The sequence below is a fragment of the Pleurodeles waltl genome, chromosome 3_1, assembly GCF_031143425.1.
Source record: "Pleurodeles waltl isolate 20211129_DDA chromosome 3_1, aPleWal1.hap1.20221129, whole genome shotgun sequence".
Taxonomy (NCBI): Eukaryota; Metazoa; Chordata; class Amphibia; order Caudata; family Salamandridae; genus Pleurodeles; species Pleurodeles waltl.
Window position 1 is genome coordinate 734,117,401 of NC_090440.1, and position 22,450 is coordinate 734,139,850.

Below are 22,450 nucleotides of genomic sequence, written 5' to 3' on the forward strand. Positions count from 1 at the left end.
CATGTTGTCAGGCCCTATTACCAAGGCAGAGTTCAGTCAGATGTACATCTCAACAGGCAGACTTCGGGGAATTCGCATGCAGTGGAGGCTTTGCTTTCAGCTGAACAGAGAGCTGAATCTGTCATGAAATCAATAATGTTAAACTCCTAGGTTTGAAATTGAAAGAAAACGCATTTATATAACAGATCTGCTGTTCATACCACCAAACAGATAGACTCAGTTCTAACACATCACTTGTTAGTGAAAGGAGGCTAATGTTGCCCTGCATCCTATGGTATGACACATATGTAAATAAAAAAAGATGTTTACCTTGCAGTTTAGTACTCTTTGGCCTTTTTTCTACCATTGTACTTTTGTGATATTGCATGAAAGGTCTGACAAACTTTGGGGTAAACATGTTTTACCCGGAAAAAAAATTGGAATCATTATCTATAAATGGCAGATAGTTGTAGGTAATATAGAGCGGTGTTTCCAATGTGTGAATGATATAGCAGTTATTAATGTGGACCTACTGTAGTTTCAAAGCACCCAGGTTGAATAGAGAATAATTGTAGTGACGCTCTCTGCAATATCCAAATCTAAACATAAAAATCTAAATTGGAACAACAGTAATTTTTCAAATAAGGAAAACACGGAAACCTGACTTTTTTTCCGATGCCACATAGTTCCAAATATCTTTGGAAATTATCAGTAACTGTGACGGAAAAACCATGCACTACCTGATTATATTCCCGCACGTCTCAGACTGGCCGCAGATACTCAATAGGGAAGCGGAAATAGCTTGCTGTAGCAAGGGTGCTGCGGATTCTGCCTTAAATGTTATGACTGCTGTCCATGTGTAGTCAGATTAGCAGCCGCTATCGGTTTCTATCACTCAGCCATTTTCCACCCAATGTAAGTGCTATGTAACTGCTAAAATGCCCTAAAAAATGGTCTGTTTTTTCTGTTTCTGGGTCAGTATAGGACAGTTCTCAAGAGAAGGTGACAAAATAAGCATACTCCTGCTACAGTGCCTGGTTGTGCTTCCCTATTTCCCAGATGGCATATACGCATAAGACGCCCTTACTTTCAACTCCAATTTACATTTAAAGATCAAAGGCACAGAACAGACAGTAGAGAGAAGCATTGCCAAAATTGATTTTCTAAATGATTTTCCCACAAAACTCTATTAGCAAGATCTGTTTGAGCACTGATTAAAGAGAATAATAGACGGGCGCCATAAGGAACAGGACATCTTATTCATGTTGAGCGTCTTGTAGCGCCAGACTAGATATTTTCAATTAATCCTGAAGGTGCTGTTTTAAGCAGTGCCTTAGTGGAACAGTAAATTAGCATTTCTATTAATAGTCATTTATACCAAATAATTGACTCATTGCCAAAACATTTGTTTTCAATGATTAATTCTGTGTATAGTCTGTTCATTTCTTTGCAAAAGAGAAGTAATTGGAAGGAAATATACATGGTGCTATTGCAACATTAATGCGGGAGCTGTGAACTATGTACTTTGGACAGCAGCCCGTACTTCCTGTTTTCTAGGGCATAGGACACCATTGGTTGTACTCACTATTATTTTTCCTTTAGAGGTACATCAGTTTAATGATGGTTGAAAGAAGAAATCTATATCCACATTTATATTTCCTGAAACACCGTCTTATTTTGCCAGTAATTCAAGAATCGAAAATTCCTATGGAAGTGAGCCACGGTCTCATAACACTGTTTTTCCAAAACAACTGTGTTCAGCTTTTCTGTGTGCTCTCCTCTGTTTCTATTCCGATCCATTAGATTTGTCAGTAGCAAGCTGAGGCCACAGAAATGGAAGTATTGTATCTGAATTCCTGGTTTCAATCCATGTGGAATGACCTCTAGGTTGCTCTGAGACTATATTGGGCTGCACAAAAACCATCCAGCAGCCTTGTCAGAAGGAATCAATGTGAATGTCTACCGACAGGATACCCATTGGCAAGCCTACCTATGAATTCCGCAATAATCCCAACAGAAGCGTGCATATTTTAGAGCTATGAAATGCAGTGCATGTGTGGGGGAGAGGAAGAGGTTTAGGTTATTAACACATGAAAATATTCTAAAAACAGAAACGTCTCACATCAGTTGAAGTTGTTAACCGAGGGCAACATGGCCGACTTTTCATTAGAGCTTCAGTGGTTCCCAGTAACCCATGAGCTTGTTTTGCTGTCTGCTTACTGGTGCATTTAATAAAATGAGGATCACTTGGCGGAGCCCTGGGCATGCGTTCAAGGTGATAGCCGTGCTTGCTTACAGCAAATCGCCCACAAACCGGCTGCCGCTTTGACAAGTATCAAGATCCTCTTTTACATGGGTACTTCAGTACGAAAGTGCAATTAGTTTTCAACGCACAAGGATTCCTGTTTATCCTATTCTGCCTGATTACTTGAGCATAATCACACCGTTTGCTTCAGTGCTCCTGGTGGCAAGCTCCACTTTAAAAAAAAAAGGGGGAGGACGAGTGTGTGCAAATATTCAGAATTCTGCCGCAGAGTCCTATTGTGTGTATCGCCATAACAAGTGTTTACTTAATTTTTCTTCAATTTGCATTTCTTCTCTCCAACAAGGTTTATTTCACGTGCGCCAGCTTCCACATCTTAACAGTTTGACTCAAGATATTTCAGGAGTGACGGACCTCGCTTTTAAATTGAAGAGAAAGCTATTTACCATCGAGGTAAGGGCAAAATGATCAATGTTAACATGGACATGCGCAGAAAATGAATGAGTGGTGCCTTGTTTGTCTTTGTTTTATGGTGTTGTTCCACTGGCATTGGTAGATGTGTTTTATCTTATAATGCTAATTTTATCCCTCTTTTGTGACTATGATTTCAACATTTTTGCTGCTGATTCTGAAAGTATAGAGATATGTGTCCTGCATGACCACCGTGAGATAATAGTGTATGCAAACTATTGTTTGCTCGTTCAAAACAGGCCAGAAAAAGAAGCATTGAAGCACCTAGAAACAGTATGTGGCATAGCTTTTTCTACTTGAACTGACTGGTGATTGTTGGTGTGTTACCGAACCATGCCTTTACACAGGTATGGCATTGAAAACAATAACTCTCACATTGCAAACTGAATTGCCTGTTGAGCTTGAATACTAGCTGCTCACATTAGCCAGATAATTGGCATTCATTTTATAAATCGTATGACAATGAAGTTGTACTTTTGGAGGTGCACAGCTCACTGATGTATTGCATCAGCAATATTAGGGATGGGTTGAAGTGGTATGCCCCTCCCCCCCGACACATTTTTCGACAGCATTGAATGTTCAAGAATGCTAAATCGTAGAATCATCCAGTGATTTATTTTTTAAATGGCGCTTCTGTCTTTTTTCACCTTCAATAGCAAAAGGCGTGGGCTACTTTGTTACTTTAGCTAGAGAATGAGTGTGTAACATAAAGTAACAAAGTACCATGTTTTTCCTTTCAATTGAAATGAGTCATGGAATAGAAAGAAGGGAGGAAGGTGGTGACCGCCAAACCTTACCTTGTTAAATTGGAAAACAGGACATAAGTTGAATCGATCACAAATAAAATGACTTGATGATTCTGTAATTTTGTGGGTCAATCAGTGATCATTAAGACCCATTAAATGGAACTTCCACTTTACTGCTTCTTATAGTTGTAAAGATTTGTGGGCAAGTTTCACAAAAATATGTGTAAATCCACATAGACATCAGACCTGAAGAGAGTTCTTACTTTTCACAAATTAACAAAACCAACAGATTTGCATCAGGAAAAACTAATGTCGTTTCTCTATCCTACACCTTCTTGGCTTGCTTAATCCAACAAGTGTGGTTTGCTCCATTGAAGAAAATCTGAAGGCTGGCTTTTTGTTAGTTACTATGGGTACTCAACTTTTTATTTATTTTTCTTCCCGTGGTAAACTATGTTTCTGTGAGGGACATCCCATCTACAAACCCCTTCAAAATGTGGAGCCAGTTTGTGCCTTCCCGGGCAAACTGCACCAATTGCACTCTTTTGGTTTAGGAATAGAGGTAAATGTGTGAAAGGCAATGGGAATGCTCATAAACACCCTCAAGGTCATGGCTCTGTGGGATGTTCGTATCATTTGCATTGCCCACCCCTCTAGGAACACCCACTTCTCCACCCCTTAATGTCACCACTGCATAAAAAGCTGCACAACTTACGTATTTTCAACAGACCTAACCACTGCACCTAGAAATCTGCAAATGGTTACTTTTAAAATCTGGATCTAGTTTTTCTGTGAGCATCCTTTTCCATGTGTAGGTAAACTGTTTGTGCCTTTGAGCGTTGCATGAATTCTTTCTAAGGTTTACCAGCATCTTATTTTCCACTTGTGAGCCTTTTCTGTCTCGTTAATGCCCTCTGTAAAGCCGGCTGTTGATGAACTTTCCCTCTATTCTGGCGCTTGCGACCTGCGGGGAAGAAGCAGGCAGGCCTCGTAAAAGACAGTGGTGACAAAGGACCTTTTGTTTTGATGAAACCCCACAAACACCTATTAAGCTTGAGGACTAATGTATCAGCATAGTTTTTACTTCGAGAGCTTTAGTATTTTATGGCTGAACTGGTAGCAGGCTGAACAGTAAGAGCATTTTTTTTTCTTTTATGTTTTTTCCCTAAACAAAAACATAAAACAGCCGAACATACTTGACAAGTCATTCTGATGAAATCGTTCATGTGAAAGTCTCTTAAGTAGGCTACTTGTCTTAACTGCTTGAACCCACTAAATAGGGGAATTGCCACCAATAAATTAGCATATTTCGTACATCATCTCCAACCGATGCTCAATCTGGCTTGGCACGGCTTTGGTGTTTGGGTCGTCACCCCGAAGTGACCACCGTGGCCCCTCTGTGACCCCGTGCCCTCTTTAGCTAACCACTTGATAAGGTAACTTATGGCGCCTCTTTCTTCCCGCCACTGTTGCAAGTAACACTCCCCGTAAATCATTCAACGGGTCCCATTAGGTGACAAATTTAGATACCCTCCTCCCAATTAAAGGCCATCAGTGTCTTTAATTATGTCATTCTTTTGAGGCGAGTTAATAGTTAATTAGACAACCGCTTCCTCGCCCAGGCTCGCTCCAGAGGAGGCCTTGAGTGTGCTTAACATTGGTTTTGAGAGAGAGAGGCTGCTGTTCCCTGTTTTACATTGCGATAATAATTTGAAAGAAATATGCTGCAAGTTGCAACCCATCTGTTATATGTTACATTACAGGCATTTACAGGTTGTAAACTGACTGACCCTAATGATTTCTCATTTTTAGGATAAGGCTGCTAAAATGAGATGAGCTTTTTGAATGTCTTTTTCCTAACTTTTTTACTCCACGTGTGTATAATAAGGGCTGTAGAGGTTTTCATAATAGCTTTGAAGCTAAGCAGGGATAGTAAAGTGCTCACCGTCAGCGCTATTCCAGGATGAAATAATTTAGCCTAAAAGGCGAGGAATTAGGCCTCTCGAGTTTCTTGAGAATGGGCCTTTATAATTTTACCCAGGAGTGGGCTTATGTGTGTTTTTTTGACGTACTTTAAGGGTGACACATTTATCGCCATTTTAGCAGCTTCCATGACGACAACACAACCTTTATTATAGGAATCAACTAGAACATTTTACAAGGCAGCCCAAGGTATTACAACTAGATTTCGCTATAGGTGTTGTAAACATTTAACTTGTAGTGACAGTGCCATAAGGGCTACAGGTCCACTGCCAACACTCCTGAAGCTTGTGATATGCTCTTGTGCGCCCCTGCGGCCACTGTGATGCGAGCCAGGGTCGCTCTTGCCAGTATGGTAGTCGGGCAGGACCCTATGGACTGTTTTGACAGGTCACTGTGGGCCAGAATTTTAGCAGTTTGTGGTGCTGTTCTGTAGCCAGGTGTTGATTTCCCTGATGACCCCACAAAATTGTCTGACAAGCTCAAATGCAGGCAGTCTCCCATACCTTGCAAAATACCCATACAACTGTTTCAAAAGCTCCAAACTAGTCTGATTTAGAAATGTGAACCACTTTTGAGCCACTTTTCTAGCTAACTGGTTCGCTAAGTGGGGCCTCTTTTATTTTGGTGCCTGGGCCTATTTTTTTATCCCAGTCTGACCCTGATGTGCTCTAGTCTGTCCTGCTGTAAGCCCAAAGCCAACTTGCATCAGTGAAATGAAAGTTGCATAGGTCCCATGCTGGCAGGGTCTTGTGTGTTCAATATCACTGAGAAACGAGTGCTTGTGTTATTACGCACTGTCCAACTGCTCATAACACGTTTACTCAGTTATTTGCATTTGCTCCTTTCCTTACTATGAGGAGTGTATGTGGGTGTTTTACTACAGGACAGTGGATGTGTTTTTGAGGCATTTAGGCATTCGACGTGGCTGCTGATTAGCTACTGTATTCACCTAATTAATGTTTCCAATTTAAGGGCCCCACAGTTTTGTACCAGCATTTTACTAATCAGCTTTATGTTAACTTTACTTAGTACAAATTCCTAATATGTCTCTTGAATGCGGATGGTATTGTTTCATTCAGAAAAATGGTACTGTTTTATATTTTTACCTGACTGCTGTACATTTTATAGAAAAAGAGAGTGTTTTGTACTTTCTGTTTGGAATCTGGCATCCTAGTTATTTAACAGGGGCTCATTAAGCTTTCAACACCTCTCTTATCATCACAGGCTGAATACAGTAATGTTTTTTGCTCACAATTCACAAATCAAGTTCATCAGCAGACTCTTAGCAATAAATCACAAAGCCAAAATGTTGGCAAAATGTATAGATGTGATCAATAGGTATGTCTTGGATATGATGTGAAAGGGAACATGTTTTCGCTCTACTCTTTTTTTCAATTTCTGTTTTTTCAGTTTTTGTCCACCTGAATTTGTGTAATGGTATCAAATCATTCTATGCCACAATGCCTCTATATGTTGAGTTCATTGCCAAGTGAAGGTGTTGCCTTACTGCGCCATTGTAGTCATTTTTAAGTATGACTTGACCTAAATTTCCTATCTCCCATTCCTTAGTGCAGCCTTAGGAATGCACAAGTGTAACGTTTGATTTCTATCAACATGATAAACAAACTTTGTCTATCTGCTACTGGCTGACAGAAAAAGAAACACAGTTTCTCTGCTCTGTACTGGATGTGCCCCCCCCCACCCTCTGTCTGCTCTTTATGCGACTGTTGGTAATTTCAGTTTCTAACTAGGCCTGGCAGGTCTTGGTTTTTACTTGGGTCTCAAGGGCTAACTACGTTGTTAAGGGTGCTAGACACTGTTTTCATCAAAATGTACCCAAGACTATTAAATCCATTGTTATTTGGTCAAATTTTTTTAAATTTTTTTTTTAAAATTCAATTTATGTTTTCTCGACCTTGCTATCAGTCAAACTAGTTAACAATTGCACTCGTGTTTGTAAGCAATCCTATGCTCTGGAATCTTAGAGGATTCGTTTTGGGGCCTCCCACCTTCCATTCATGGCACATCTGTAATAGGGAAACGTCCCCTGAAGGAATCAGTGAACTGCCTTACTGCCTGGAGGCACTCCAGAGGTGTGACAACTTACACACTGCCGTACCCAAAGTAAAGTATGAAGACTTGGAAAGAAGTAATACACCGTCTTGAAATGTACAGTAGTGTGGCTTCATGTATTTTGCACTCTGTACAAATGGGAGAGCAGTTAATTTGGATTGCCTGGTTAAAAACTCCTGATTCACTGGGCTGGGGGCGCGCACGAAGGCATAGCGTGCCCCGAATACAGGTGCGGGCCGGATCGGATCGGTTTTGACCGGCGGCCCAACTGTGGCCGGCGTGAAAAAAATTCAAAAATCGCGCTCACCCCGAGGGGTGAGACGATTGGCTGAAGGGGGTGTGGTGGGGGCTCCCAGGTGATCGGCAGGGGCACCCCGAGTTTGTTTAAAAGGGGGACTCAAGTCCCTCGCGGGTCAGGTTGTTTTTCTTAACCCTGGGCTGCCCCTGATTATCAACACACACCTCCAGAGGACTGGAGGAATTCTTTCCTGCCCACCCATCCCCAAAGAATAGCAGGATTAAGGAAGACCTTAGGAGGGAAGGAGTCCTGTTTGGGCACAAAACAGGTGGATAACCTTGGCATCAAGAATAGTAGTGCAGGCGAACTCCAGATGGTATCAGAAGCTTTTTGGCTCAAACCAGGGTGGCGGTGCTGTGGGTGTAGGAAAGGGGCTCGGGACGACCGCTACAGCGAATGTCCATAGCTCCCCCCACGGTACTCCATTACATGGCCCTGGAATTTTTGAATTTGAGGGATGAGACTGCGCCAGGGGACCAAGGTATGGCCCGGTTGCCCAGTATCATCCCCATTGGGTGCCAGGGGGGGATTCCTTGCTTAGGGTTGCCTCTGGCATGGTTGGATTGGGGGACAGTTTTCATGCTGGCCCGCGTCCCCTCTATCTTCAGGGGGCAGGTGAGTCTCGCCTTGTGAAGCGTAATTGGTTTTGGGGGGAAACACGGCCCCCAGTTTACAGACGATGCCACAGGTGCCTGGTGGGTGGACAACCATGACTCCTTTTAAAGAACATAAACTATTTGAGATGCATATTGTAAATAAATATGGAAATTTAAGGATGAAAAGAAATACTGTAAATATGATGATGTTTTTTATGTCGTGTTTATGTGGTTGTCAATAAATACAGCCTGAGAATTGTTATATTCTCTATTGCAGGAAGGTTTCAGTCTGCTTTGTTTACTGTGAACATTAAGTATGCTCCTCCAAGCAGCGGATCATAGAGTGAAACCAGTGTGAACTATTTGGGCTATTTGTTTGTAGGTATCAATGCAGTCCCCCACCTGTGCCCGTGGGGGGAGGAAACAACAGCATTAACTGCCATTACATGGTGCGTTAGCAGTAAATTCCTCTAAGTATTCTTAGGACCCTGGTGCCCCCAGTCTGACCATAGCCCCCAAAAAGACGAGGCCTGATAGAACTTATTGAGACTTTATGGAGTTAGTGAAGTGGATTTATTACAAACAAGTAAATCAACAACTTTACACATTAACGCACATTCATGTTAAAGCATTCTTATGTCAGATCCATGTGAAACAGTGCTAAGAATTAAACACATAACAGAAAATAAAAGCATCACATGATTAACAGTGAATTACGTAATCTCTGATCAACAACAGCAGGCCTATCAGCAATCTCAAAGGAGTAATTCTAGGAGAGGATAACATTTAATCCCTTCACAGCCGCAGCGGGCAGAAGTGAAACGCATTCCGGGTGACACTACGACTTCTGGTCACCCCCTCCCTTGCATCTTGCGAGGTAAGGAGACCAGAAGTAGCTTAAAGCCAGCGTGTTGCCGAATCTAGATATGGCCCAGGCCTGGGTCGTCCCGGGCCGTAAACGCCGTGCCCTCCCCCCAGGAGGGTGGGGGTGCTCTGTCCATAGGACCCGGATACTCCCAGTCTGACCTGAGCCCCAACAAGTCACAAACAAGGCCTGATAGAACTTACTTTATGGACCTAGTAGAGTGGATTTATTACGAACAAATTTACATCTAAAAGGACACTCATGTTAAAGCATTTGTCTGTCAGATCCATGTGAAATAATGCAGAGAATTAAACACACAAGTGGAAATAAAAGCATCACACGATTACCAGTAAACTATGTGATCTCTGATCAACACCAACAAGGCTTATCTGCATCCCCAAATGCCATCGGACCACCACCTGCATCCAAAGGGGGGTGATCCCACCTCACTGTACCATTGTTCTCATTTGTGGGCCGCCCCCCATGCACCATACTAACTGCTGGGCTGCAAAGGGGTGGCCAGAAACTGTAGCCCAGTGCCCACCATGGAGGATATGTGCTCCCTAGCTCCCAAGCTGGTGTGTACGTCCTCTGGTTGGCTCAGGACTGCAGGACCCTACCCAACATGCTTTCCTGGGAAGTCTGCTTTGGATGGCTACTCTGGTGACTAGTGGTGAGTTTAGGATTCGAGATCCTGCCACAAGGATGACCAGGGCAACGAGGTCCTTCATCCACCCCACCATAAAAAAGTCCTTGCGCAAATGCCCAGGTGTCTTTGATGAACACATCAATCCCAATGTCTGAGAGATGGACACCATCTTTATTAAACATGTCTTCATGCCTAAGTAACATATGCAGAATGTTCCATTGGTGACCTAGGCCAGGGCACAGTCTGGACATTTCAAAGTTCAGCCGCCTCACAAAAATGTTGATTGTCCTAGAGCAAATGCCCTTACCCCAATTCTGGCATGGTACCATATGAGGCCACGCAATGGCTGCCTCGGGAAAGAGCCTGGCTAGATGAGCAAATTCTTCTGGGATCACCTCTCTGAGTCCTTTGCAGCCCATTTTCACAAAGTCATTCCCTCCAAGGTGGACAACAATGAGATGTGGGACCTGGAGTCCCTGGCTACCTCAATCAGCTGTTGTAATTTATAAGTGTGGAGGCCACTGATTTCGCACCACTGAAAAGCGACATCACGTAGGGCTGCTGGCTTGGACTTGTGGAGTGTTGCAACCTGTAGGCCTGCGGACAGACAAAGGATTGACCAACATCCCACACAACCTTGGGTGACATCCTACTAAAACAGAAAAACATAGGTGTGAGTACAAAACAGGGAAATCAAACAACTGTCTGCCAGTACCTTCATTGCAAATCAGGATGTATGTTACACTTATAAGACTTTGATCACCGCAGGTCTATTTTTTTGTACATCATGAGAGGGCAACCTTGCCGATACCGCGGCTGCATATATTCTGAAGGAATGAGACGAGTACCCGTTGGGGTTGGCACCCACTGCTTTAAGGGCAGAAGTCATAATTGCAGTAAACTGGTAACGTGAAAGGCATTCTCCATTCTAGTGCAAGACCAGAGCAGATGATGAAGCAACAGGACGGATAGCTAGGTAACAGCCCAATCGAGCCACTGGAACAGGTGGGAGCCCTGGTACCACTCTGAATTTGATCACTTCCCCCCCTGATAAATTTTAGACATTCTCAACCATTTCAAAAGACACTCATGGCTTAACCGGACATCCCTCCACTGCAGACCTCCTGCAAAATCACTTCTCAAAGAACCCACCAGTTTGCTCAACCTAAACACGCCGTAAAGGTCCACAGTGAAGGCCGCAACAAACAGCATTCCCTCATATGGGGAAGAGCACACCTTAGGCATGCTGTACAAAAGCAGGCCCAGAACCTGCGCATTGAGGTTGCGCATGCCATCCTTTCAACAGCCATCCAGCCTGGCCCACCATACTAAGGCTTTCTTAATGATAAAGCAAGCGCTCATGTTGGCAGCACCCCAACTAAGAACTAAGAACCTTATGGCTGAGGGATGGATGTGTGTGCAGGAGAATGGCTTGACCTGCTCCCTGAGGTTACTCAGAAACAAACAAATGTCTTCTGTCATGAACAATTCAGTGGTGTTACTCGCTTGCAAAAAGGACCTATACTGAGCAAAACATTTTTCGTAAGACATCTGCGTGTTTTTTTGCCAGAGAGGCTGCTACTAAGCCCTGCAAGGCGGAACTCCAGTCTTCGACAGATATGATGGGAACTCTGTCATCTCCTGGGCCGCCTGCGGATAGAAATCCCAGAATTCCTGTATCTTGGAGCGAGATAAGGCATCAGCAGTATTAATATGACTAACAGCACATGCTTAGCCCTAAAAAAGATGTTAAACTTCAGGCACAGTAAAAGCAAATGTTTCAGCAATCTCAGGACAGACTTGCTTGAAGCCCCCTGCCTAAGAGTCGCCTCCGCCGCCACTGTGTTGTCAGACCAGAATAAAACACTCCTATCCCTGATGACCTCTGCCCATATGGTTACTGCTATGACAACAGGGAACAGCTCTAAGCAGGCAAAATTCCTAGTGATAATGCTGTTGTGCCAGGCTGGCAACCAGCCCTTCCTACACCCTTCAATTCCTAAAATAGCTCCAAACCCAGCACTGCCTGCCACATCAGTGAATAAACTAAGGCGCAGTTAGAGACTGGGCGTGATACCTATGTAACAGAACCATTAAACTATTGCAGAAAGGTGGTCCAACTTCCTAAGTCCTCCCTGACCTTGCTGGACAGCTAAGTATGATGATATTTATCTCTGAGGCCGGCCATTGCCCTAACATTGGACCGCCAGAAGTGGCGAGTCATGGGAATGATCCACAAGGCAAAGTTTGCTGGTCCACTAGAACCTGGAGTTGGTGTAGTGTTACTTTCTTTAAGGCTAGCACAGTATCAACGGTTTGCCTGAAGGTTTGAACTTTCTCTGGAGAGAGGCAGCACTCATCGCCCACAGTAGCAATCTCAATGCCCAGTAAGGTAAGACACGTGGAACGGCCTACAGTCTTCTCTGACGGTAATAGCACCCCCAGTTCTTTGAAAAGAGCAGTCAGTGCATTAAAAGCAGAGGAGCACACTTTAGAATCAGGCGTCCCCAAAAACAGGAAATCATCTAGATAATGAATCACGTCCTTGTGGCCCATGCGTGTGGTGAAGATCCATTGCAGCAATAAACTGAACTGTTCAAACTAAGTACATGATACAGAACACCCCATCAGTATACACTTATCATGGTAGTAAGACCCTGCAAATTGCAACCTCAAAAGATGGTAATCGTCAGGATGGACTAGGAGCAGCCTGTTAAAAATGGGGTCTTTGGTTGGCAGTCAGGTTACCCCCTGTCCAGAGAAGAACCCTCACTCTAGTCAGGGTAAGTCACACACAATCCAAATGTTCCTGTGCCCACCCTCTGGTAGCTTGGCACTGAGCAGTCAGGCTTAACTTAGAAGGCAATGTGTAAAGTATTTGTGCAATAAATCATGCAATAACACAGTATACCACAAAAATACACCTCACAGGTTTAGAAAAATATAGAATATTTATCTGGATAAAATAAGGTCAAAACGATCAAGATTTGAAAAGTACACATTGAAATATCACTTTAGACAATGATAAAAAGAGTCTTAAGTTCTTAAAAGCAATGTGTCTCTTGCAAGCACAAAGTACCTGGTTTGTGCCTAAAGTATCCGCAAGTGTCCGCAGAGGAGGAGATGCATGGAAAACTGGGAGGTGTGCGTTGGTTTCTCCAGGTGCACACAGACGATTCGTCAATATTTTTCATGCAACCCAGGCCTTGCATCGATTTAAGGTGCGCAGACTTGGATCCTCTTCGGGTTGTGGGGTATTTGGACGTCGCAAGGACAATGCAGAGAAATCCTGGGCATGCAGGATGAAGTCACAAGAGCTGCGTCGATCCGGTGGGCGATGCAGGGAAATTTCTGTCACACGGCAGGCACTGCGTCGATTCTTCTCGCAGGAAGTCAGGCTGCGTCGTTCCGGCTCAACTATGAGTGGGCCGTACGTTTAAGTTCCGGTCACAACCCTGGTGCTGCGTCGATCTCCACTCAGGGAGCCGGGCTGCATCCTTCCAGTTCCGCGTGCTGTGATTTTCTCACCGCAGTTCAGGCTGTGCATCGTTTCTGGCAGGCTGTGTGTTGAAATTTCGCCGAACAAGGAGTGCTTTGCAGAGATGAAGTCTTTTTTGGCCCTGAGGCTTCAGAAAACAGGAGGCAAGCTCAATCCAAGCCCTTGGAGAGCACTTCTCAGCACAGCCAGAGGGCAGCGAGGCAGCAGGGCAGCAGTCCTTTGCAGAAAAGCAGTCAGGTGAATCCTTTGGGCAGCCAGGCAGTTCCTCCTGACATGTTGCAGGTTCAAATCCAGAATGTCTGTCTTGGTAGGGTCAGAGGCCCTGTTTAAATACCCAGATGTGCCTTTGAAGTGGGGGAGACTTCAAAGAGTGGCTTAGAAGTGCGCAAGGTCCCCTTTCAGTTCCATCCTGTCTGCCAGCGTCCCAGTAGGGGGTGTGGCAGTCCATTGTGTGAGGGCAGGCCATTGTCCTTTGACATGTAAGTGTCAGGCCCTCCACCCTCCCAGCCCAGGAAGACCCATTCAATATGCAGATGTATGCAGGTGTGACTGAGCAACCTGTGTTTGGGGTTGTCTGAGTGGAATGCATAAAGGAGCTGTCAACTAACCCAGCCAGAAGTGGATTGTAAGGCACAGAAGGATTTAAGTGCAGAGAAGTGCTCACTTTCTAAAAGTGGCATTTCTTAAACAGTAATATTAAATCCAACTTCACCAGTCAGCAGGATTCTGTATTACTATTCTGGCCATACTAAATATGACCTTGTTACTCCTTTCAGATCAGAATCTACCACTCACAGTATATGAGGGTAGCCCTAATGTTAGCCTATGAAAGGAGCAAGCCTCACAGCAGTGTAAAACGAACTTAGGACTTTTACACTACCAGGACATATAAACTACACAGGTACATGTCCTGCCTTTTCCCTACAAAAGCACCCTGCACTATGGGTTACCTAGGGCCTACCTTAGTAGTGACTTATATGTAGAAAAGGGGAGTTTAAGGTGTGGCAAGTGCTTTCAAATACCAAGTCGAATTGGCAATGAAACTGCACACACAGGCCTTGCAGTAGCAGGCCTGAAACATGTTTAAGGGTTACTTATGTGGATGGCACAACCAGTGCTGCAGGCCCACTAGTAGTATTTAATTTACAGGCCCTGGGCACATGTAGTGCACTTTGCTAGGGATTTACAAGTAAATTAAATATGCCAATTGGGTATGAGCCAATGCCACCATGTTTCAGGGAGAGAGCATATGCGCTTTAGCACTGATTAGCAGTGGTAAAGTGCACAGAGTCCTAAAGCCAGCAAAAATGAAGTCACAGAAAGAGGATGGCAAAAAGTTTGGGGGTGACCCTGCAGAAGGGCCATTTCCAACACAGCCTAAATGTGGGCTCTGTCTATTTTTGCCAAGAGAGCTCCTTTGCCAAGGTCTCACAGCATAGCAAGAGCCTGATCTTCTGATGCATACTGCACTCAGCATAATTACAGATCTATGGCCTCATTCACAGATGAACTCTTAGAAGCTGAGAGGTTAAGAATCAATCTGAATTGCCCTGGTTCTTTCTTCGGGACCACGCCCAGAGATGAACACACAAATTCCTCCAAAGGAGGAAATAAGAAGGGGCCTGCTTGTCTAACTAAAGCGGTGCCCTTCTTTATCTTCCTGGACACTACCTCTTGAAGCATATGGGCTGATAGAAGATTGTTGCAATGAGAGATGGGGGCTACTCCAAGTGCGGGGATCTTAAAACCAGATGAGAAACCTAGGTACAATAATTCTGCTGTCTCTCTGCCAGCGTACAAGTTCAGCCATGGGACCAGCCTGGTAATGTGAACCGGGGTAGGGAGTTTGCAACTAAGTGGAAGGTTTAATAGTGTCTTTCCCTCTTTCTTTTGAATTCTTGTTACATTTGAACTGTGGGAAACACGAGTGCCAACAAAAGGAACAGACATGCTTGTATTTACAGTTCCCTGTTGGGTGTGTGCATGCTTTTTTTTTGAAGGCCGAGCATGAGCCCTTCTTGTTCCCTGCATGGGACTGGTGAAGAAACTACTTAGGTGGGGTCTTGTTATTACTCTCAAGCCAAACATTGACCTCGGTGTGGTCCCAGCCTACATCTGGATCTTCTACCTTTGCCCACCTAAAGTCACGATCATAATCTAACCACACAGAACCCCCTTACATATGGCGAACCTTCAATATCTTACTGGAGTAAAATATCATGGAGGTAGCGACCTATGGTTTCCTCTTTAACATCACGGACAGATAAACAATTTGTTATTGTCTTTTCAACCTTGGGTTTCTTATCCTTCAATGCCAAGTCCTTTCCTTCTTTATCTTTTTGTTCACTCTGCAGCCTTTTGGCTGTTATAAAAAAAAAATACATCAACAAAATCCCCTCTCCAAATCTTCTCTTTTACATCCTGCAGGATGTATGATGGTAACTTCCCAGGCCTAGACAGTAAAGTGTCTTGTCTCCCACTCGTGAAAGTAGGAGCAGAACCCACTCTCTCTCTGCCCTGGTCAGCCTTCTTACCTGCTTCTGCACTGGAGGGCTCCTTTGCCACCACTGGTTGGGTGTCACTGGACCTCTTGTGGTGCGTGACCCCAGTGCAAGCTATACCAATGACCTCCACTTCCTTCTTCAGAGCCGCACTAGCTACCGCAATGTCATTTGAAGGGGCCTATGGGGCAGTATGTTGGGGGGACGGGGCTACCTTTTCTGCCAAGGTGGCTAACTTGGACAGCATTTGAGCCACTGAAATCAATGCATGCGTAGTGGCGTCTTGTGAGTCTGCACTTGGACCCTGGGGAGGAAGAGTCGCAACCCCTGAACAGGCAGCACGATTGCTGATGAGAGAGGGAGCCGCTGCGGGGCCGTTGAAAGTGCATTCGCTGACAATCTTTGGGATAATCTACTGGAATGACCCGGTGACCCAGAAGTCAAGGAAAAGAGTGACCGCCTGATGTTAGTCAGGGCAGTATAGACTCCATGAGATTCAGGCAAGTTTGATGAGAGTGATGTGGACCACATGCAGGGAGGTAGCATGTATAGTTTGGGTTTGAGTACATGAAATGTGTATCACTGCACCCTCATCACTAGCTTGGGGTGGCTGGGCATCCTGCTGGACCTCTCGGGCAGGAGCTGAGGCACCTGACATCACTGGTTGCTAGGGAGGAGGGGGTTTTCACCTAAGTTCTCAGAAGGGACCTGTATTGATTTTGTTTGGCCCTATGCTTAATGGATGGGAAGGCAGCCCAAGAGGGTACATGAGACCTCCATGGGTGCTCTGCAGCTGTGCAGTCTTCTTCCCGCTCCGACTCTGACCCAGAAAGATCTGTGGTTCCTTCATTGCCTAACGTAGTGAACACAATCGTCAGCAGCTGTGTCAATTCAAGATCCTTCTCCTTCCTCTTCCCCACACGTGGACCTTTTGTGGCCGTTCACTAGCTGTGAAGGGGGACAGTGAAAAGGATAGCAGCAAGGCAAGATACAGTAACCTATTCTTTAGAGAAGCCCAATTCAAGTTAGCATATGCTTACAGTGACAAAAACAGCATAGATGTTATCCAATAACAGTGCAGAGCAACCCCCTACTCTTCCAATTAACTCCTGACCAAGCGCACCGCATTCCAGGCCCGCTAGGCCGGTACCACAGTCCTAGTTTTAGCCACTGCTAACCCTTCCAACTGGGTCAGGAAGAAGGGACGGGACAGGACGCAAGCTAAAGGAGCTGTATAACATGCTGATGCAGCGGCTGGTAGGGGCACAAAGTAGCAAGCCAGCCTTTGATTAGCCTTAACAGAAGACTGGCTTGCGACCACCATTATGGGAGTGAGCTGCATGGGGATGGGCTGCATGCTGTACAGATGTGGCGGCTCCCGGAGGAAAAACACTTGATGAAGGGGGATCTGGGCAGAGAGGAGTGCCGGTCTTGCCGGAGCGCAGGCCCTGCTCCTGGGGCTATTAAGGGCAAATGACAGCCACTCCCGGGGACAAAGGACCTTTTTTGTGAAGGATGGGGAGAGATCTACAAACTGGCCGCTACTCAATGGCCTGCCTGCACCGCAAGGAATCCGACCAGTGGCACACTCCGATGTGTCTCTAATCCAGGTAAAAATGGCTCCTGCCGATGTCACGAAGTTCCGTTCCAAAACCGGGAGGGGCGGAAGTTGCATGCATTCCCGGTTACACTACGACTTCTGGTCACCCCCTACCCTGCATCTTGTGAGGTGAGGAGACCGGAAGCAGCCAAAGCCAGCTTGTCACCCGATCCAGATAGTGCCCGGGCCACTGTGGTCCTGGGTCATAAACACCACTATCTGCCCGGCCTAAAGCCATATTGCATCCCAGAGAGTATTTCATTCTCATATGCCCACAATATCAGCTTATTTAAAAGTACGCTACCCAAGAAGCTTGTTAACCACTCTCCAAAACACAGAACTATCTTTAGTTTCACAGGCTTGTGCCAATCCATTCCACACAACTTTACCTAAGGTCAGTTTATGATTTGCAAGAGTCTTCTTGTATTCCCTCTGACAGGAGGCAGTATGGTTCCTGTCTCTGGGTGCCTGTTTTAAGACAGCCTTCCGTTGGTTTAGGACCTTAGAACAGTTGCGTTCAAACCATTTTGGAACCTGCAAATTAGTATATGTCACAGGAACGTTGAGTAGTGCTGACACCTTCTGTAAAAATCCCCGCAAATGCTGACAAAAGGGACCTACTAAGGGAGCATAAATTCAAACCAGTGGAAATCTCTTGCCTACACTCTGCAAGAAAAGGGTCCGCCTGAGACCATCTGAGCCTCCTACATTGATCAGATGGGCAGAGCACGCCTTGTGCCTCCGCCCTAGTGCTAACACCACCATTTAGTCCTCAAGTAGCTAAGAACAGGGGATTATGATCGCTAAAGGGCTGTGAACTATACTAAAACTATAGATAAACAGAAGAGCTGAAACAAAAATAGTCTAATATAGAAGTACAGCCCCTCCCTCTAAATGTTGGTAAAATACATGGATTGTCAGACTTCACTAACTTCTCCATAGCAAAGACAATGTTATGGGTGCTTAACATTGTATGGTTCTCTAGACCCTCCCTTGTTTGAACCATGTGAAGATCTTCTAACAGCATACATTTGGGCTTTCAATTAGATAAATCAAATGGGCAATCACTCAGGTGGGAGTTGAAATCACCCACTAATACAACCTTTTCCAAGCTATACCTGTGCCCTTCCAGGGTATCAATGGTAGAGCTTAAACTAAAGAGGTTGGATTCCTCCTCCTCCCAAGCTTTCACATAATAGAAATTAATTAATGCCAGAGGAGTAGAGCCAGGGAAGGATAACTTCGGCACTTGAAACAAATGTGAATCCCATGCAAGATCCTTGACATTTCATCATAAACCCATTGATACAAAGACTATAAATCCACCCTTAGCCCTCCCTGCCATGGAGGCCATTGCAGGGGGGAAAATGTGTACCCCTCTAGATATAAGTTTTTTCCTGTGCACAAGTTTCTTGCAAGCAAATAACTAGATACAATTTAACAAGCTGCACCCAAATCGAATCATTAAACTTGGTGGGCAAACCCGCAATATTCCACGATGGCAACCCCAAATCCTGGAGATTATTTGTTGGGATATCCGTTTGATGAGTTGCACACTAAGTAGCGGGGGGACAAATCAGTGGAGGTTAGTCAATCACATGTGCCAAGGTTATGCAAGGGAGCAAATCTATCTGTTAAACACAAAGCTGGGGGTTCCAAAGAGGCAGGTGTAAGTCTACCCAGGAAGTCCTGCCCTTGCCAAACTTGTGTCCAGAGCGGTTGACAAATATTTTTTGGCTTATAGATAAAAAAACAAGTGGAAGTTCCTGTGTGTTAGATGGTTTGGAAGCTCTGAATGTGCCTAAAGTGGTCAAAACACTTGGAGCAATGGTGGGTTTATTAAATATTACCACAACACAGTCCCCAGCCCATCTCTTGACATTAGGGGCCAACCAGTTTACTCTTTGCACCATGTTGATGGATCCATAGATCAGTGAACCACTTCATTTTTCAGCTCCTTGTAAGATTCAAGCGTATACTTGGTCAGGGAGAGACAGTCCCTAAGACTATTACATACGAGGTCACTTCTGAAGACAAGTTAATCACAAAATGGAAGATGGGCCACTGATTATGATCAGGACCCTGTTATGGAAGCTGGGGCACAAACAGAGGCAGACACCAGATAATGCGGTAACAGACTGGGGATCTTGGGGTACAGAAACTGGCTTGCTAAAAAGCTCTCCCGGTCTCTCTAGCTTGGTTGAGCAGGTCTGGTTAGGCACACCATCAGGTACGGTACTTGGTCCTAAAATAGGTCAACAAGATTTTTCATATGATCCAAGATCTGCGACAATCTTGATTCAATCAATGTTAGCCTTGATATAATTTGATCTGTTTTTACATTCAAGATGGCCTTAAACCTGCGCAAGTAGTCCTTGGGGAGATTGTCTGATAAGTGAATGAAACCTAACATTGGTTCTGTCATAACTAAATTGTTTCCCTGCTTTGAAACTGCCACACGCCTCCTTATAATTGGAAGTGTAAGTTCCTGAGAGCGACCAGCTAGGGCACGAGCACACGAAGGCAAAGCTATAGGCACTGAGGTCCCAACCAGGGCACACTCTAATAGACTAATCGCAGTTCAGTCACAAGGCTACGGGAACACAGTGGGAGTGGTAACAAGGCAGAAGAAACTAGGGGGAACAACTAGAAGGCCATCCTGTGTAAGAGACATCCTTCTTTCACCCAGATCAATCTCACTTGATACGACCCCCGCAGCCCGTGTCAGGAATTCTTTGATGGTGGCGACATTGAGGTGGTCACCTTTCTTTTCCCCATGTTTCACACAAGAAATAATTCAATAAATATAATGAACAGCAACCTAGAGAAAGCAGCAACAGTAAAAATTTAGGAACACACCACAACCCCCAATAAAAAGAAAAGACACAGTACTTTACTATATCGATCGGAACCTCAGTACAAACCACAGGTGGTAGTGTCTTTCCAGACACTGCAGTCGTGGCACTAGGACCACACCATTAACCAAATCACAATCTGGTTGAGATCACCAAAAAGGGTATTAGCGGGGCATAGACTATGGGAAATGAGCATACCTATGCATGTAAGGGGCAACCATCAACACTATTCGTGGGGCATAACAACATTCAATATCTCATGACGAAACCAAGGACGTGGCACTCCTTTTCCTGGTGGTGGTAGGCTTGGGAGGGCCCGCCACTGGCCTGGGCTTCATCCGTGGGTGCAGCCCGCCTGTATTCGGCACCCCAGGAAAACCGGTAGCGCTATAAGTGCTCATTGGAGGGCAGCCCCATCCCCTTTGGTTGTGTCAAAGCATTCGCACCTCCGGGCGCATGAAAAGATGAAAGTTTGAGTCTCCCTGCAATTAGTGCAGCACACCGGGCTAGAGACTCCCTGGTGTTCCACAAGTGTGTCCAGCACACAGAGGAAGCCAGAAGTGCTATGAGCGCACCTCGGCAGGCAGCCTCACCCCCTTAGACCGTGTCAAAACATTTGCGCCTCAGGGCACGTGAATAGATAGGTGTGGAGTCTTCCTGCAAATAGTGCAGCACACAGGGCTCACCAGTGCCTCCCATGCAGCAGGGAAGCCGGCAGAGCTATAAGCACTTGCTGGAGGACAGCCCCACGCCCAAGGCCATGTCAAAGCATTTGCGACTCCAGGTACGTGGAGAGATGGGAGTTGGAGTCTATCGGCAAATAGCGCAGCATCCGAAGCTCATGACCGCTGGAGTTCTATTAGTGCCTCCCCCCATTCACACCTACCTCTTTTGCCATCTGATTTGAATTCTAGGTTGTGAATGGCCCACAACCTACCCACCATCTTCTTTACTTTCAGTAGGTCAAAACTGACTGAAGTGCTGACAGAGTGCAAATCCTATAACATACCATAACATAATATCTTGAATAATCTAATAATTTGGCTTGCCTCCATTTGTTAAATCTCATTGACAATGCCTTTGAAGTCTGATTTGCTAGCATTTGTGTGTGGCTTATGGACAGTGTGATGCCATATGGTTTGCAACTTGTGATCTTGTATTTATGGAGACTAACTAAGATGACAGCCAATTTCCGCTATTAAGGTTAAAGGAGAGACTGCCCAGAGCAGTAACAGTAGATGGACACCTTAGCTGCCCCAACTAAAACATAAGAATGTACAATTCCGGATTCTGCTTTCCCAGTGTAGCAGGGGACTTTCGCAACTGCATGCTGCCTGTACACTTACTAAATAGTACTGGCAATGTGGATAAACCTACAGAAATTGTGTCTGAATATCCCTAAACAGTCCTTTTTCTATGTTCATTAATCACAGGCTCATACACAGGCTAGGACTGGCCAGGTTGCCCTATCATTGGTGATGGGACCCAGTCTTACATGTTGAATTTGATGTGGGAGGGTGCCTTGGAACCAGTTTTGATGTTCCTGAAAAGTTAATGCTGTTTCTAATTTTTAAGGACAGTATTGATTAGATATTGCTTCCTCGGTATATGTATGAAATGGCTGTGTTGTGACATCTTCTGCAGGAAAATAAACCTGAGTAAAAAACTTTGCATTTATATGCTTTGTGTGCCTCAACCACGAAGATAACACCTCCACCCGCAGTAGGGAGCCTTTGTGACAGTGAAATTGCTGTAACAGCATGTTTACAATTAACAGGAATGTTATCTATGTTTGCCTTTTTAATTAATGGATTTCAAAGAAAGGAAAATGCTCTAATGGGGTAATACTTTTAAAGGTTCAAGCTTGAACAACCTTCAGACAAACATAGGGGTTTTCTATTAAGCTGAGGAGGATTAATCCCTAACACCATGGACGTCTCCATCTAAAGGTGAAAAGGGTACCTGAGCACATGCAAGATCTTCTCAGGAGACCCATTAAATAAGTACCTGTTATAGAACGTTGGGTGCCATGTTATACGTGCCTACAAATTAAGTAGGACTGTTTATTAGGT

The 22,450-nt window shown here is 44.8% G+C and overlaps 1 protein-coding gene across 1 annotated transcript in view; it reads left to right on the forward strand.

The window, feature by feature from the left end:
* ELP4 (elongator acetyltransferase complex subunit 4) overlaps positions 1 to 22,450 on the forward strand; it is a 1,051,499-nt gene that overhangs the window by 659,768 nt on the left and 369,281 nt on the right. Inside the window, exon 9 of the mRNA XM_069223479.1 lies at positions 2,589 to 2,695. Within this exon, the coding sequence (XP_069079580.1) occupies positions 2,589 to 2,695 (107 nt within the window). The remainder of the gene's footprint in view (positions 1 to 2,588; positions 2,696 to 22,450) is intronic.